We start from the raw sequence: 16,685 nt of genomic DNA, 5'->3' as shown, positions 1-16,685 counted from the left end.
ATATCCTGGGGTCACTTCATTTTCAGCTAATATCATCTGAGAAGTTATTCCATCATATCCAGGGGCTCTCCCTCTCCTGAGTTTTTTTAATGATGCCTTTGACTTCAAATACTCTAACTTCATTCATGGCAACATCAAAGTCTTCCTCAGCTTCAGGTATATCAATCAAATTATTCCCATCATATCGTATTCCTGACTTCACTTAAGTGTTCCATCCAACGTTGTCTTTCATCTTTTGTTGTCATAACAGATCCATCTCCCTTTATGATGTGTATATGTTTTTTCTTCTTTGATCCTGTAGAGATTTCCTTAATAATTCTATGAACGATTCTTACACCATAATCATCCCCCTTATTTCAAAGCTTTATCAGCATCTTCTGCTTTCCTGTCTAATATTCTCTCCAGTCATTTCTGGCTTTTCGTTTGACCTCACTCTCAATACTGAAATACTTAGCATGCTCTACCAGATAATGTTCATTACTTTCTTGAAAACTTTCATTAGCCTGAGATGCAGGTGGCAGTTTTTGAAGTTCAATTGGGCAAATCCTGAGAAGTAAATGTCCTTCGGTCTGGGTACGTCGTCCCGTTCATCAGCTTTCCCCCTCCCCGGATTTGTTGTACAAAAGCTCATTGTCCTTCGTAAAGGATGTCACCCTTCAGGCAGAAGTTCAGACCTTGCTAGAGAAAGGTATTCTCTAGAAGGTTTCCTCCAAGCTTCTTCAGTCGACTCCTTTTAGAGAAGGTGTCTGGAAACTGGAGACCAGTCATAGACCTCTCAGCCTTGAATGAGTTTATCCTTCAGATGTGAATGTTTATTCTATATTTAAATACTATAACTTAAGGTTATTTACTAGAAAGGGGACCATCCAAAATCTATCGGTGATGATAATTGCTATTCCTAAAATTTGTGATTACGTGAAATCAATTTGGGTAAAACAATTTTGTGTTTTGTTAATTCTATATCTAAATACTATAACTCAGGGTTATTTACTAGAAAGGGGGCCATCCAAAATCTATGGGTGATGATAATTGCTATTCCTAAAATTTGTGATTACGTGCAATCGATTAGGATAAAGCAATTTTGTGTTTACAGTATATCATATGTAAAAAATGATTGAATGAAGGCAAAGTTTATCTATCCTCAATGCCACTTATTAACTACTGTTAAATTGATGAGGCCAGTTGATACTTCATTAACTAATTTTCATTAATGGGTGTAGAAAAACATAAGTGGTTGATATCATGGCAAATACTTCATTTTGATATGTTATTTGGCTGGATGACAACAACTTATTTTTCTCTTACTTTTCATTAATGAAACTTAGTGAAGCATCAGTTATTCTCATCAATTTAACAGCTATTAATAAGTAGTTAAGAGGATGAATAAGCTTTGCCATCATTCAGTTATATGTTACATATGATAGTGTGTAATAATCTATTCCATTGTTCATCACTAACCGTTATTTATTATGTTATTTTAATTAATATTTGGTCGTTTGAAATCGGTTGAATATTTCATCAATTTTTATTTTTTTGGAATATCTTTCCATACCATTATCATATTCATATTTCTTATTAGAATTTTAGGTTATTGATAATGTTTTAATATATAACCTATTGAACTATGAAATATATAAATGACATAAAGAAACAGAAAACATATGAGTGCCATAATCAGCCGTATACTTATAAACTTTAGATTTCAAGAGAATCTCATGGTTAGATCCTAAAATTTATGTTTGCGAAAGGCCTTTATACACTAAACTTATTTCAAGAATATTAAAAGTAGAAAAAAAGATTATGTTAATCTCTAACTTCTAATCTGTTAGATAGAACATTTTTTTCATTTCTGTCAATACTTTCAAAAGAGTATGATGAAAAACTCTTAAATATGTATATTCTTTGGATTCATCATGTTCATTAATGGGAGAAATATAATCATATTCTGCTGATGTTAATTTGAACATTATTTTTGGGACATCAAGTAGATGTTATTTGATGAAGTTCTGATGTTCACTAACTAGTAGCTAAAATAAATCTTTGTTTTTACTTAGGAATTAATTTCATATTCCTTTATTCAATCCATTGCACACATAATGTTAATTATTGATGTATGTGTACCCGTACACGGTTCAATGGAGTGAAAAGATATTCTTTTTCATTAAATAAAAAAACTCATCTTTTTACCATTTATGGTACAATCCTACTTGGTCTGATGTAAATCAGGTCTTTGCTTTCTTTGAGCCCAACTTTAAGATTTGATTTGAAAATGAAAGTTTTCGTTTTCCTGTTTGATTTGGAAATTTATCGCATTTTGTGGTTTTGTATCATAATTATTTGCATCTATCACAAATTAATATTTTAGAAATGGGTAGGTAGACATACATGATTCATCTGTATCAAAAGAAATGGAAATTAGATCTATTATGTATGTCTACTGTCACCTTTATTATTGTTATTGTTATTATTATTACTTGCTAAGCTATAACCATAGTTGGAAAAGCAGGAGGCTATAAGTCCAGGGGATCCAACAGGGAAAATAGCCCAGTGAGGAAAGGAAAAAAAGAAAATAACATATTTTAAGAAGAGTAACAATATTGAAATAAATATCTCCTATATACACTATAAAACTGTTAACAAAACAGGAGGAAGAGAAATAAGATAAAATAGTGTGCTTGAGTGTACCCTCAAGCAAGAGAACTCTAACCCAAGGCAGTGGAAGACCATGGTGCAGAGGCTATGGCCCTACCCAAGAGAACAATGGTTTGATTTTGGAGTAGCCTTCGCCTAGAAGAGCTGCTTACCATAGCTAAAGAGTCTCCTCTACCCTTACCAAGAGGAAAGTGAAGTCCTGAATGTGTTCGAGATATTTAATCAGGGTTCTTTTGAGCATGAGATGTAATTGGTGGGGAAGACCATTAACGATGTGTTTATGACTAGTCTTTTAGACCTTTTGTTAGAGTAGTTTGACCTATTGGTACATATTCAGCAAAAAAGTGGGGGAATTATAGCCCTCTACGCCTCTACAGTGTTCAGGTGCTGCATTTTTTCTTTTGTTTGTCTCTAAGACATAGAATAGATTAATGTATTGCACTGATTACTTACTTCTGAAATGGAGATAATTCACTGAAATTATCAAGATCAATAATCTCTAGGTTTTGCCATGTGAGCCACGGGGTTCCGTAGTCCGTTTCATCTTTTAATACTGGTATACTGTTGTAATGATGAGTACCTGAAAAGATATCCAGGTTAGATATACAGTATATTTAATTGGGAAAAAAATGAGCAATAAGCATATCACTTCAACGACAGTGTAAATTCAAACATTTAAAATGAAAATAACAGAAATATATACTTGGTTGCATTTAGTTCTTATGTCTTAGTGACCTCAATAGACTCAATGAGAATAAATATGCATTGAAATTATTTTTTTGCTGGAGAGTAGGATACCTAGTTTGTTAGTTTCTTGATGATCCCAGATACGTTAGATTTTTGGAAAAGGAAAAAATTACTATACCAAAGGAAATATTGTCAAAACCTTCTAGATTGCCCCTATCCAAGGTTACAATCTAAACCTAAGGCCTGGTTTGTTTTTCATTAATCCCGAATTATCCTCCTCTCTAAATCTGACTTTCCGGACTCATCATGAAACAGAGCTTGGGGATCCCATGTTTCTGTATAAATATGATATGTTTGGAATATGATTGGAGTAATAGAGATTAGAGATTCCAAGGAACTCGTCTTTTACCATCAATCAAGAAGGCTTTTGGCATCGATGGAGTTAATTGCATCACTTTTTAGGACTAAAGAAACTTTGCACTGTTTTTTCATCATTTGCCTTTTTAATATATTTTGCCAAAAGATACATGTTAGCTTTATTCTCATTGTGGGTCCATTGATATCAGTAATAAGATGAAAGTACTAACTCTAACCAATTTTTTCACATTTCCTTTCATATCTATAATACTTATTCTATGACCATCATGTGTCACTTCAAGTTTAATGATAAATAGGACAGCAGGAAACTTGGGATTATCTTTCAACTTTATTTTACAGAATCCAACGTTTCGGGAATTCATTCCTATCATCATGGCTACATGAAAATGAAAATGTATTTACATTAGAAATTATTTAAATCCTACTATGTTTGCTTAAAGGCAAGTAGAATGATTCAAATGCTTAAAAAATAATTAATGTAAATTCTAATAGCTATATAAAAACCTGTGACTAATAGTCATCATTCACAATTGTATTACTAATTAAAACATGTGATAAAAGTAGAAATGGCAAAAGACCTTTGTGTGGTCAAATTTGCTTTCAAAATTCTTTGTTTTAAATTCTAGTTGATATTAGCACTAAAAAAAAAAAGGACCAAGAGGAGAGCGAAAAGTTAAAGTTATCGACAGTTAGGCAATATGTAATGGTGTGGAGGTACAGTTTATTAAATGTAAAGAGATTCTAAGAGAAGGTGCAAAAGGCGGTCCGATGTTTGGGAGAGTATTTCAAAATGGCTGCAGGGGTATGGGTTTTACTTGAATATGAATGATTCCTTATTGAAGAAAATTCTTTTGGTTTAGTATGAAATCAGTGTAATGAGTGATACCTAAAAGGAAATCGATGTATAGTTTCATATGATTGTCGGGTAGACCCAAAATATTTCCAAAATATCACAAAATATCATATTGGGCAGGTAATATTATAAAAAAGAAAGACTGCTTCAACTCCAGTAGAGTCCTTGAACCTGAAAGGTTTGTCAATATTTATTTTTTTCCTAATATAAACTTAAAACCATCATATGGGTTACATATTGACTAACTACAGTATCTATTACTATACTCAGCACTTGGTTTTAAATGGATCCCCCCCCCCCCCCACTGATGCCACATCTCCAAAGATAACTGGTTTCCGCCTTCTTTCTCCAATCCCGCTCCACCTTCTTACCCTTTGTCTCTTTCTGTTTTATATACTGTAAATTTTTGAATTTCCAAAATTATTCTAACCTTTGTTCCACTTCACCACTAGGGTAATGTTCAAGGTTTGTTTTCTGTATAGAGGTTTCTGTCATAGTAAAAGAGGCATCATATGAATGAAGGTCCTTCAGCTCTCATATGCCAGATGTTGCCGCTAACCATTCTTTGACGCCCACACACTCGCAATAAACTTTTCCACTACTTCAAGCCAGATATATGGCCACCTTCACAGCCAAGCTAAGGCAATTATCCATACTGCTAACATATATTTCTTGAGAGAAAAGGTAAATAGAGAATGAAAAAATTTTGAAAAGAAAGAGAGACAGAGAGTAAGGGGGAGGAGTTGAAAAGTGGGCCAGTGGATCTCTGGAGTTGTGGCATCAGCAGGTGATTCCGTTTAAAACCAGGTGTCGTCTTCTATTGGCCCTTTCTAGCTACATTGAGCATTACATCTCTCCTTCTCTGGTTGATCTGTTATTTTTTTCTGTGCATTAAATATTTCACATATTTTAACATCAGGTTTGGAAGTAAATCGTACCCTCATATTTGGTTTTTGCACTTTCTACTTTAATACAAGTATTTTTATTCGTATTATAATGTAAAAGTACTGCTGTTAGTTACAAGTTTTTATGAAGCTATTACTTTTATGTTAATTTATGTTGCTAAGTATTTTATATTTTTTGTCACTATACAAGCATTTTAAGCAAAAATTGTAAGATTTAATTAATTTCAAATGGAAGTACATTTTCATATTTTGATGTAGCCCTGATGGTTGGAATGGAATGAAAATGAGAAATGATATATATATATATATATATATATATATATATATATATATATATATATATATATATATACTGTATATATATATATATATATATATATATATATATATATATATATATATATATATATATATACACACACACATGTATGTATGTATGTGGATGGGTGTTTGTGTGTTTATTCGTATGTGGATACAAAGTTCTGAGTCATTTATATAGGGTTACTTCTGGTTTCATATTTTACAGCTAGATAATCAAAAGAAAAATCCGTAGATAACATCATGCTGCATTGGTGGGCAACTGCTGCGCATGACGAGCTACGCTTGTATCAAGCACTTTCTCACAACGCTTCTGACTGTGAATGAGGTCGGACAGGCTTTCCATCTCTTCTGCATCGCCTACTCTGTCATTATAGTGCTTGTGCTTATGTGTTTGACATTCTTTTTCACTTGTGTACTTCATTATTTGTGAGATAATGAGTGTGAGCTTTTCGACATTATGTAGAATACAATGCGTTCCTGGCCTGGCAGAAATGGTTGCCTGTGTGGTACATTCATGAGCCGGGTAGAAGTGGATCTCCACCCGGTTTATCAGTCGTGTCGAGGTAAAAGATGTTCTGTGAAATCTCCATGTGAGCTTTGTAAGAAATGGTCTTCCTCCCAGTCGGAAAGATATTGTTTTCGCTGTAAGAAACCATCTAAGAGAGATCATTCCCCTCCTTCGCCTTCTGATAGCAATTAGAAGAAGTGTAAGTTTGGTTTGGCAGCGAGCATCATCTCCCTACTTAGTTCATTGTGTCACAGAGTACGATGGCTGTATTTAAATTAACATTTTTTCATTTAGTTTCAATAACATGCAGTATGAGATTGATCCTATTCTTATTGCGGAGCCCCTGGCTACAATTGCTGTGCTCCCTGAGTTGGCTCCATTAGATGCTTCTATCCCTGATTACTGTTTTGCCTAGATCTCCCTCACCCTCTATGAGTGCATTGAGTGGAGATTTATGTTTATCAGATTATGCGGATAAGATGATCATCCTTTTAGAAGTGTCTCCCATCATAACAGTGTAAGCATCTCCTCGTTTCTGGAGGGACCTTAGAATTTAGCCTGTCATTTCCCTACCTGGACTGAGGCACCCTTATTGAATGACCCCTATTACCAGTCCCCAGATCGATTTAATGAGCAAGGCCTGCCTCATATGCCTAGGGCTCCTTGGCTGAGAACTCCTTTAAAGAGTTCCCCGAATGAATCAAGAGGTAGTAGGTAGTAGGTTGGCCAAGGCAACAGCCATCCATTGAGATACTATTGTACTGCTAGGGATTTATTGGGCCCTTTGACTGGCCAGATGTATTACAAAAAAATTGGGCTATAAATGCTATCCGTCAAAGTAGCCATTGTGGAACACGAGCTGATTTTGTCCATTTTGTCTTCCTTCCCAGTAAACGGCTTAAACTCAAGGTCCCCGGGCGGGGATCGATCTGCTGCCATGCGAATGCTAGGCAAACATGTTACCACTGTACTAGTTAGGAGACTAGGGTTTATATTTGACCAGAAAAAGGATGAAAGATAAATATATGTATTTTATAAGGATAGTTTTTAGAAGAGAGTTAACAACTGAAGAATCTATGCATACAACAAGAAATAAAAACATATTAGAAGTCTTCTTTGCCACTTTAGTGACACAGTGAATCTTACTCTTTAGCATCTTCACCAAAGCTATCCCAAACTTTTAGAGTAAAGGGAATGAAACCTTTCTCTGAAAGGTAGTGTTTGGCATATCCTGTCAAAAGTGTGAATTCTAATGCTTTTGGTATCTACGCATATGAGACACCAATGAAAGTTCCCTGTAGAAATAGAGGTTTTGGAAGATGCAGTTTGTAGTGTGTCACACAAAACAATGTTAGAATAAAGTTTTTAAAGTTAATCTTAATATTCTCTAGTTATACAATCATGTAAATATTGCTTCCACTTCTATTTGCAGGATTGGAAATATCAGTAGACCAAATTATGAGGCCTTTTTTAAGTAAATGACGTTGTGGCATTCTTTTGGGGACTGAATTACCCTCTCTTGACAACCATAGCCTGTTACCCAATCTTTTTCAGTATTAAAACCACACTGTATTGTCTAGTTGCTTTCAGTTATAGATTTAGCGTAAATAAGAGTTTAGGTTTCTCAAACTTTGAACTTACCTGGAGTTGGCCAAAGTCCATGTGATCCTAAAGCAGCAAAAATTATAGGGTGATTTTCGTGCAAACGCAGAAGTTTTGGGTATTCCGGAAACATTGTAAGGCCTTCTCTTGTATCCTCAGATTGGTAACGGAAAACGTGATTGTGGTGGTCATAAGTGTAGAATGCACCAAAGTTATGAGATGCAATGTATAATTGTTTTGGCAGCCGTCCCTGAAAAATCAAACATTGTAAATACAGTAGTTTGAAGGTTTGACTATGTCCTCAGTTGGTACTAACTCTTAACTTTTTAGATATAAACACAAAACTTATCTTGATAATTAGGAGACAAAGACATGAAAAATATGTTGAATCTAGTTTAAAAACTTAGAAAAAAAAGATATAATTATAGTCAATTTCTTTTAATGACGCTCATTTGCACCGACTCGCAGCGGTGCCCTTTTAGCTTGGAAAAGTTTCCTGCTCTCTGATTGGTTAGAATTATCTTGTCCAACCAATCAGCGATCAGGGAACTTTTCCGAGCTAAAAGGGCATGCTGCGAGTCGGTGCAAATCTGCCTCGCTAAAAAAAAAATTGACTATAGTACATAAAAGTTTATTCTAGGTTTGTAATTGAGGAAGCAAAGCATAAAACCAGTCAAATCTATATCTGCCATTTTAGTAAAGAATTCATTTTATTGCAATCTTAATTTAACAAACCTTCTCCCCATTGAGAATAATGTAATATAACTGTCTTGGGTTAGAGTTCTCTCGCTTGAGGGTACACTCGGGCACACTGTTCTGTCTAATTTATCTTCCTCTTGCTTTTTTAAAGTATTTATAGTTTATATTGGAATTATTTATTTTAATGTTACAGTCCTTAAAATGTTTTATTTTTCCTTGTTTCCTTTCCTCACTGGGCTATTTTTCCTGTTTGGACCCCTGGGCTTAGAGCATTCTGCTTTTCCAACTAATAATAATAATAATAATAATAATAATAATGATAATAATAATAATAATAATAATAATATTAGAAAGTGACATAGAAAATATAAATTTTGTGAGCTGATGTCAATTGTAAATAGTCAGTATTAGATAATATTTATTCTAAAACATTACCATCAGTGACCACAAATGTTATGATTCCAAACAATTACAAATCATTCATTCATTCGGCATTGTAATATATCAAAACACTCCTGGTTAGCCTTGAAAGACTTAGTATTATTATCATCACTCAATCCTAGATGGTTTTTATAATGTCTGAATGGAGTTGCCTAGCCTTTTAACAATATTGCCTCTGAAATGCTATAACCTACTAACTGCCTTTGGTTGATCCAGATTGATGGCAATTTGTCCATTTTCTGAATTGATTTAGTTCTTTGTTTTGAAACTCATGTAACTCCTTTATTGACATTTTATTTTTCAGTAATTATCTTGGAAATCGGAGATTTGGGGTAACCCCACTGCCTAAAATGTGACACTTGCACACCACGTGCTAACTTTGCAATGATCTCTTTCCTAATTTCTATTGTATGTCTCATAATTTTTCTTTTTGCCTTACCAGTGATACTAACCTTCTTATGCCCCATTGTGTATAGAGAGAACAATGCTTGGCTGATGTACACTGAGAGTAAGCTACACTTTAAGTGAGCATACAGCAGCAAGAAATTTGTCTGGCCAGTCATTATGTGGCTGGCAATACCCATCTGAGTTATATAGGTTTTAGCGGCCAATTCCAGTGTCCACATGCATAATTAACCCTCATATGTATTATTAAAGCCATGAAAACTAGACTCATTGTACCTTTAGAAGCAGGTTTCTTCTTTGTGTGGATGAATCACTAATGGCTAAGTGCTACGTCACTTTCATACATGCACACTCACACACACACACACACACACACATATATATATATATATATATATATATATATATATATATATATATACATATATATATATATATATATATATATATATATATATTTATATATATACATATATATATGTGTATATATATATATATATATATATATATATATATATATATATATATATATATATATATATATATATATATATATATATTTATATATATATATATATATATATATATATATATATATATATATATATATATATATATATATATATATATTTATATATATACATATATATATGTATATATATATATATATATATATATATATATATATATATATATATATATATATGTGTGTGTGTGTGTGTGTGTATTGGGAACCTCCGCAATACGCTGTGGTTACATGCAAACTATTCCATAAGGTAACATTGCTCAATTGACCTCTCGTATCTAATTGTGCGGTTGAAAATGGCCTGTATATACCAGGCCTAGGCATAAAGACTATGAGTCTCTTCAATTTCAGGTTGAGATATAGTAGGGAAAGGAAGGATAATGACATGGTAGTTGCAAATCAGGGAGTATTGTGAGTATAATACTGTATTGCAAATAGTAAAGTCAAATTAGTCTTTTGTTATAGAATTTGGATGTCTAAAATGGCAACTCACATAAAAATAGAATTTAAATGCACATACCATGTGCCATTCAAAATTTGTACACCAAGAAAGGAGGTGGACCTCAGAACTGAGGTTTGATCAACATCAGAGGACTCTGTCATTCTTCATGTAAAAGACTAAAATAAATAATACATTAGAATAATTCCAAATTGCCTTACGATCTTTAAGTTTACAGTCATGCATTATTTACATTGAGCATTATGTAGATCAAGAAAATTTGACAACCGAGGATTGCCCATAACATTCAGTAGTATTAGAGGAAAAAGCAGGTTTTTTTAGATAAAATAGTTTTAGATTTCATCTCTTCAGACATGAATATCACACAAGTTTCTAAGGAAGTCCCCAATCATTATGGAGATATGTCTAAACCAGAATGCAAAAACACTACCATCCACAAAATTGCATAATTTCATGAAAATGTAGTTGATGAAAAATTATTCAAAAAATCGCCAAGAGATGCTAAAAAGGTGTAAAAGAAAGGTTAAACAGAAACTTCAATTTAAAAAGAAATGCATAAAATGAGATTGTTTACTAACTTCATTGAAGTGAAAAAGTGAAAAGGAAGTTTTAAGAGATGGTGGTTGCTACCTTACTGATGGTGTTTATCATTCTATTTAGACAGTCAGCAGTTGTATATTAACACAGTCAGTATGAGGCCTTGAAATTGAGGAAATTCCTGTCAAGTCTTAATAGTTCACTTCCAGTTGTTTAAGGGCAATAAATCCTAAGTTTTAGAAATCAGTATATGATGATTTGTATGAAAATGCAATGAAGACATACAGGGTAGCATGTATTGTGTGAAGGCATTTGTGAACGTATTGTACTTATTCTGTGTAACTCTTGATTATTTCAAGATTAAAGATTACATAGAGCAGAGGTGCTTGCATGCAAAATGGCAATTTTCTGGTTTGAATCTTGACACTAACAGCATCATTGGGTGATTATTATTATCATTATTATTATAATAATAATGATAATGATGATGATAATCACCCAATGATGTTGTTAGTGTCAAGATTCACTCAATCCTATTATTATTATTAACTGCTAAGCTACAACCCTAGTTGGAAAAGCAGAATGCTATAAGCCCAGGGACCCCAACAGGGAAAATGGGCCTGTGAGGAAAGGAAAAAAGGAAAAAATAAACATTTTAGAATAACATAAAATAAATGTCTCCTGTATAAACTATAAAAACTTTAACAAAACAAGAGGAAGAGAAATTAGATAGAACAGTGTGCCCAAGTGTGCCCTCAAGCAAGAGAACTCTAACCCAAGATAGTGGAAGACCATGGTACAGAGGCTATGGCACTACCCAAGACAAGAGAACAATGATTTGATTTTGGAGTGTCCTTCTCCTAGAAGAACTGCTTACCATAGCTAAAGAGTCTCTTCTACCCTTACCAAGAGGAAAGTAGCCACTGAACAATTACAGTGCAGAAGTTAACCCCTTAGTGAAGAATTGTTTGGTATCTCAGTGTTGTCAGGTGTATGAGGACAGAAGAGAATCTGTAAAAATATATGCCAGACTATTCGGTGTATGTGTAGGCAAAGGGAAAGTGAACCGTAACCAGAGAGAAGGATCCAAGGTACTGTCTGGCCAGTCAAAGGACCCCATAACTCTCTAGCGAGAGAAAATACAGTTATGCTTAATTCGAAATGGATTTGTAAAATAAGTTGTGCAAGATATGTTGCGTGAATGTTCATAATGCAATGTTCTAAAGATAAGGCACATGGCAGTAAAAAAAAGTGATTCAAAAGATGGAGCTAACTTTTTTAATGCTTGATAATATGGAGGAATTTGATTTTGTATAAGGAAGTATTTCAAGAAATGTGTAAACACCTTACCTCAAATTTAATGGTAATATGCTCCCAGTCTCCAACGTGATTGCCCATATAGATTTCTTCTCCATAACATTCACCACCTAATGTAGGCTGTAAAATTCTTCCCAGAAAAAATAATGTAGTTGTACAAATTTTTTTGCCTTTATTGTAAGGATAAAACAGCCAGTATGTTACACTAAATTGTTGGGATTGTTCACTAAATTTATTTTGTTGCTTTGCTTTCCTGTGAAATCCAAACGTATTATTAAGTTTCTTTGATGATGATGACACTCCTTCAAGATCTCTTGGATCTTCACTTTCAGATTGAACATTTGTGTTAAGGGCAGTACCATTACCTCTTCCAGATTCGCTTGATAATGGGCTTGTTTTCAAGGCTGTAATTTCTCTCTCCGGAAATGTGTTGTTTATCTCTTGGTAATTTACCTCTGGAATACTTTCAAATATATCAGTGTTATCTATTGTACTTATATTGTGCCCCTGACCTTGGCTTCCAGTGGCATTTGAAAAATGTTCTAGCTTTGTTTGACTATTTTCTTCGATAATAACACTAATGTTATTCATGGCAGTATAATTTTGATTATATGCAAGTGGAGGATAATCTTTTGTTTCATCTTCTTGAACGTCAAGAACTCCGGGGACTAAGGTGTAATGTGAAATACTGCTTTCTGAAGTATTCTGTGTAATGTCTATATTATCTTCTATTCCCGCATCACTTAGGGATTCTTGGTAGTTGATGTTTCCGTCAGATGAAAGTTTTTTTCCCGTCTTCCTAGGTGCACATATGTTTATCGTCGCATATGTTGGTGGTATGTGTTCTTTTCCTGGCTTCTTTCCATACATGAATTGTGGAAGGGGACAGCTTTTGCATTCTGAAACACAGTGTGTGCGAATTAAAATTATTGCTGAAAAATTATAAAGACAATATTTATTTGAAGCAGAAAATTATGTTAAGTCATTCAGAGTAATTATTTCTTTTTTTCTTAAAGATCAACCATTAATGTTAATATTGTATTACAAAAATGCATGCACAATCCAATGTTTAACATTAACAAAACAAATTGATAAAGAAACAGATATTGGGGCACAGGTTTTCCTATGTTAATGCCAAGTTGAGATAAAACAAAGACTTATTTTATTCTTTTTCATTATTAGATGATAAAATTCATAAAGTAAATAATCTGAATTTTTGTTATATCATTGCATGAATATGCTGTTGCTCGTTTAAGTGCATTGGGAGTGGGCTTTTCACATATAATACTCTTAATCTTTAGTCTGAGTCTTAGTGGCTTTCTATATGGTCAAGAATTAGAATACAGTACAGTATAGAATTCCTATTACATCCAGCTAGTGGGGATAAATACTGATTTCAAAGTACAGCAGCACAGTATAACAGGTGATTTTAAATTTACAAGTATCTGCCTTGATCACACTATATGAATGACTGTTTCTACTCTCAAGTAAAGGAAAAAAAAAACCCTGGAACCAGGAAGTTTATCTCTATGGTACTTCAACACAACCAATTAAAGTGGTTGTTGAAGTTCCCTATTGAATTTAACCATATGATAGATTACCAAATGAGACTTCCAGTACAGCAGTACTTCATTTTATAAGTTTAATCCAGTTTGGGAGTGACCTCCCAACCCAAATTACTCTTAAACTAAGACAAGACTTCTCATAAGAAATAATGGAAGTTCACAAGTTGTGTTCCACACCTCCATAAATACGCATATACACTCATTTTTAAAGGTGTGTAATGTTATTTTTAAGGAACAAATTATAAGCCCTAACATCATAAATGAATACAAATTAATAAATCCCTATAGAAAGTAGCAATATTGACAAATTAACTCGCACTTTACCCTTGAGAAGTCATGGCTGACATGAGGGAGACGAGAGGAGGAGGACAAGGAAGAGGGGTTTTAATCTTTGGAGAAAGAATCTCCTTCCATGAAAACTTTATGCTGAGTTCTTTCAATTAAACAGAATTCATTATCACTAGCTGCATCACGTGATTTACGCTTGCTGGATACTTGGTTGTCTTTGTTTTACACTTTTTTTACAGGGAGCCTATATAGAGTCGACTGTTTGTTCTTTTCTTTAAAATGTCATGGATATGCAACATCACATTGTTGGTATTAGATAAATTCGCTACTCACCTTGACAACTTTACAACACAGCACCAAATGCATTTATGATGAACAAATGTGATGACAACTCAACAAAAAACATGCTGTCACAACTGTACCCCCAAAAAAAAACCGGTTCCAAAGATGCTCGTGAGAGGTACTTTTACTAGTACTTGTGGGAGAGTGTAAGAGGTAGGCTCTGATCAAGTAGGGGCTGCTCATGAGCATAGCAAGTGCAAACTTAATATTAGTGGAGTCTTATCAAATAAATTCCCATTGAGCAATGGAGTACTCCAAGGGAATGTGTTGTCACCTTTGTTGTTTATCCTCATTTTGTAATACAAAAACAAAATGTGATTTAAAAGCCTATGTGCACTGTGCGAATGGCATATGTGTGCATGTGCTAATCTCGTTAGTACTAGTACAAAAAATGGACATAGGGAGGGAAATTTTTGCTCTCCGACCGATATAATGCTCGTAAACTGATTTGAAATTTTATGCTCATAAACCGAGGTTTAACTGTATTTTAATGCAGTTTCATAGTTATGATCCCCTTACATGTGTCCACACTGATAACTTTAATAAAAATATATGCAAAATACAAGTGTGAAAATTACTTTCTAAGTAAAATATAAATGGCAAGAAAAATGAAAAAGGTTATACACTTGCATTTAAGAAATTGATGAATATGTTAAGAATTAATTCAAAGAAAGCCAGTGAATTCCTTAATATTTTTGGTGAGTTATTTAGTGGATTCACAAAGATAAAACAGCGAATACAAGAGATCATTTACAACTATATTAAATTGAATGTGTCCCAACTGAAAAGTCAAAGGCAATTATTACACAAGGGTTTGAAAGTTCACTTGTTTAAAAGTATCAGTCTCCTGAAACGAACTCACCTCCAAAGAGAGCTATTTGAACAAACTATATAATAAGACACAAATACAAGGGTGAAAAAAAAAAACAAAAGCAATAGTAATTTCAGGAATGTTTACAGGATAGCTTTCACAGCTATTTAAAAAAGGATGGAAGAGATTTAAATAAATAAATTTCTAAGCCCTTAGTATAATAATAGTCTTGGGTTTTCTCCTTCAGCACTGTCTTGTATATGCTGATATAACCGAATACTCTCTTGTATTTTGTGTTATATAACTGTGGAAAATAATATCATTATGACTTCTTTTATTTCCAAGTTACGTAAGGAAATAAGGGGTCTGAGTGTATTTAAAGAGGAAAGCAAATAGTTTCTTATCTTTAACATCCCGTGCAAATGCCACTGGTTAGTATTGATAGGTAAGGCTTAGTAATGGTGTTGAGACATAGTTTACTTCTAAAGTAAATATAATAGAATATAATTTTAGTAGTGTTGATGACTTTACATGACGTTCACCTACCTACATACATTTTAATTTTGTTGGATGGAGGTAAACCTTACCTAGACAAAAAAGGGAAAATCTGTGTTATATTTACTAAGCCGTTGCAATTTTTGGCTTTGGAATTTTAAGAAATCCATCCTCATTTCATTACAAGAAGCCAACTCCAAGAAATTCATCCTCAGCTACATTATAAGAAGCCATTATATAGTATATGTATCCCAACTCTTAAATCCATCTTCACCTGCTTTATAATGAAAAGCTTTTATATACATATTCCAACTCCAAGAAACCTGATCTCACCTGCATTATAAGAAGCCATCATATGTGTATCCCAACTCCTTCGTCCTTTGGGAAGTGGTGGTAATGTGATTTCTGTTTCTCCATTATCTATAACCAGAAATTCTCCTTTTCCATATTTGCTGGAAATATTAATTTTATAAGTGTTAGATATTTCTAATATTTGCTTACATAATTTTCATTTACATACGAAAGACCAGTGGAACTTATAGATGGCTTTCCAATTTGGGTACATAAACAATGTCTGGAAAAGGGTTGTAATTAAGAAACCAAGTAATAACTAAATACTGTAATCCATTTCTTACAAGACTAAGATTTTCTCTCTCTCTCTCTCTCTCTCTCTCTCTCTCTCTCTCTCTCTCTCTCTCTCTCTCTCTCTCTCTCTCTCTCTCTCTGGTGAAGGACTAAAGAGCAATTATAAATCTGGGGACTTACGGGTGTTTAATTATAATGTTTATTGCATTTGTGAAAAAAAGTTTGGACATGAGGGTGGTAATGTAGCTAATAATGATAAAGAATTGAAATCAATGATATACAGTGAACCATCCTTATCTGTAGGTATT

At 33.5% G+C, this 16,685-nt stretch overlaps 2 protein-coding genes across 2 annotated transcripts in view; one reads left to right on the top strand and one right to left on the bottom strand.

Moving 5' to 3' along the window:
* Nucleotides 1-16,685, top strand: part of LOC137635464 (actin-related protein 8-like) — a 140,353-nt gene that overhangs the window by 33,139 nt on the left and 90,529 nt on the right. The window lies entirely within an intron of this gene.
* LOC137635463 (uncharacterized) overlaps nucleotides 1-16,685 on the bottom strand; it is a 62,214-nt gene that overhangs the window by 3,630 nt on the left and 41,899 nt on the right. Inside the window, exons 3-6 of the mRNA XM_068367925.1 lie at nucleotides 16,126-16,244; nucleotides 12,325-13,190; nucleotides 7,946-8,156; nucleotides 3,106-3,232 (exon numbers count right to left, since the gene is read on the bottom strand). Of these exons, the coding sequence (XP_068224026.1) occupies nucleotides 3,106-3,232; nucleotides 7,946-8,156; nucleotides 12,325-13,190; nucleotides 16,126-16,244 (1,323 nt within the window). The remainder of the gene's footprint in view (nucleotides 1-3,105; nucleotides 3,233-7,945; nucleotides 8,157-12,324; nucleotides 13,191-16,125; nucleotides 16,245-16,685) is intronic.

The sequence above is a fragment of the Palaemon carinicauda genome, unplaced genomic scaffold (assembly GCF_036898095.1).
Source record: "Palaemon carinicauda isolate YSFRI2023 unplaced genomic scaffold, ASM3689809v2 scaffold128, whole genome shotgun sequence".
Taxonomy (NCBI): domain Eukaryota; kingdom Metazoa; phylum Arthropoda; class Malacostraca; order Decapoda; family Palaemonidae; genus Palaemon; species Palaemon carinicauda.
This window is presented reverse-complemented; position numbering and strand designations above follow the sequence as displayed.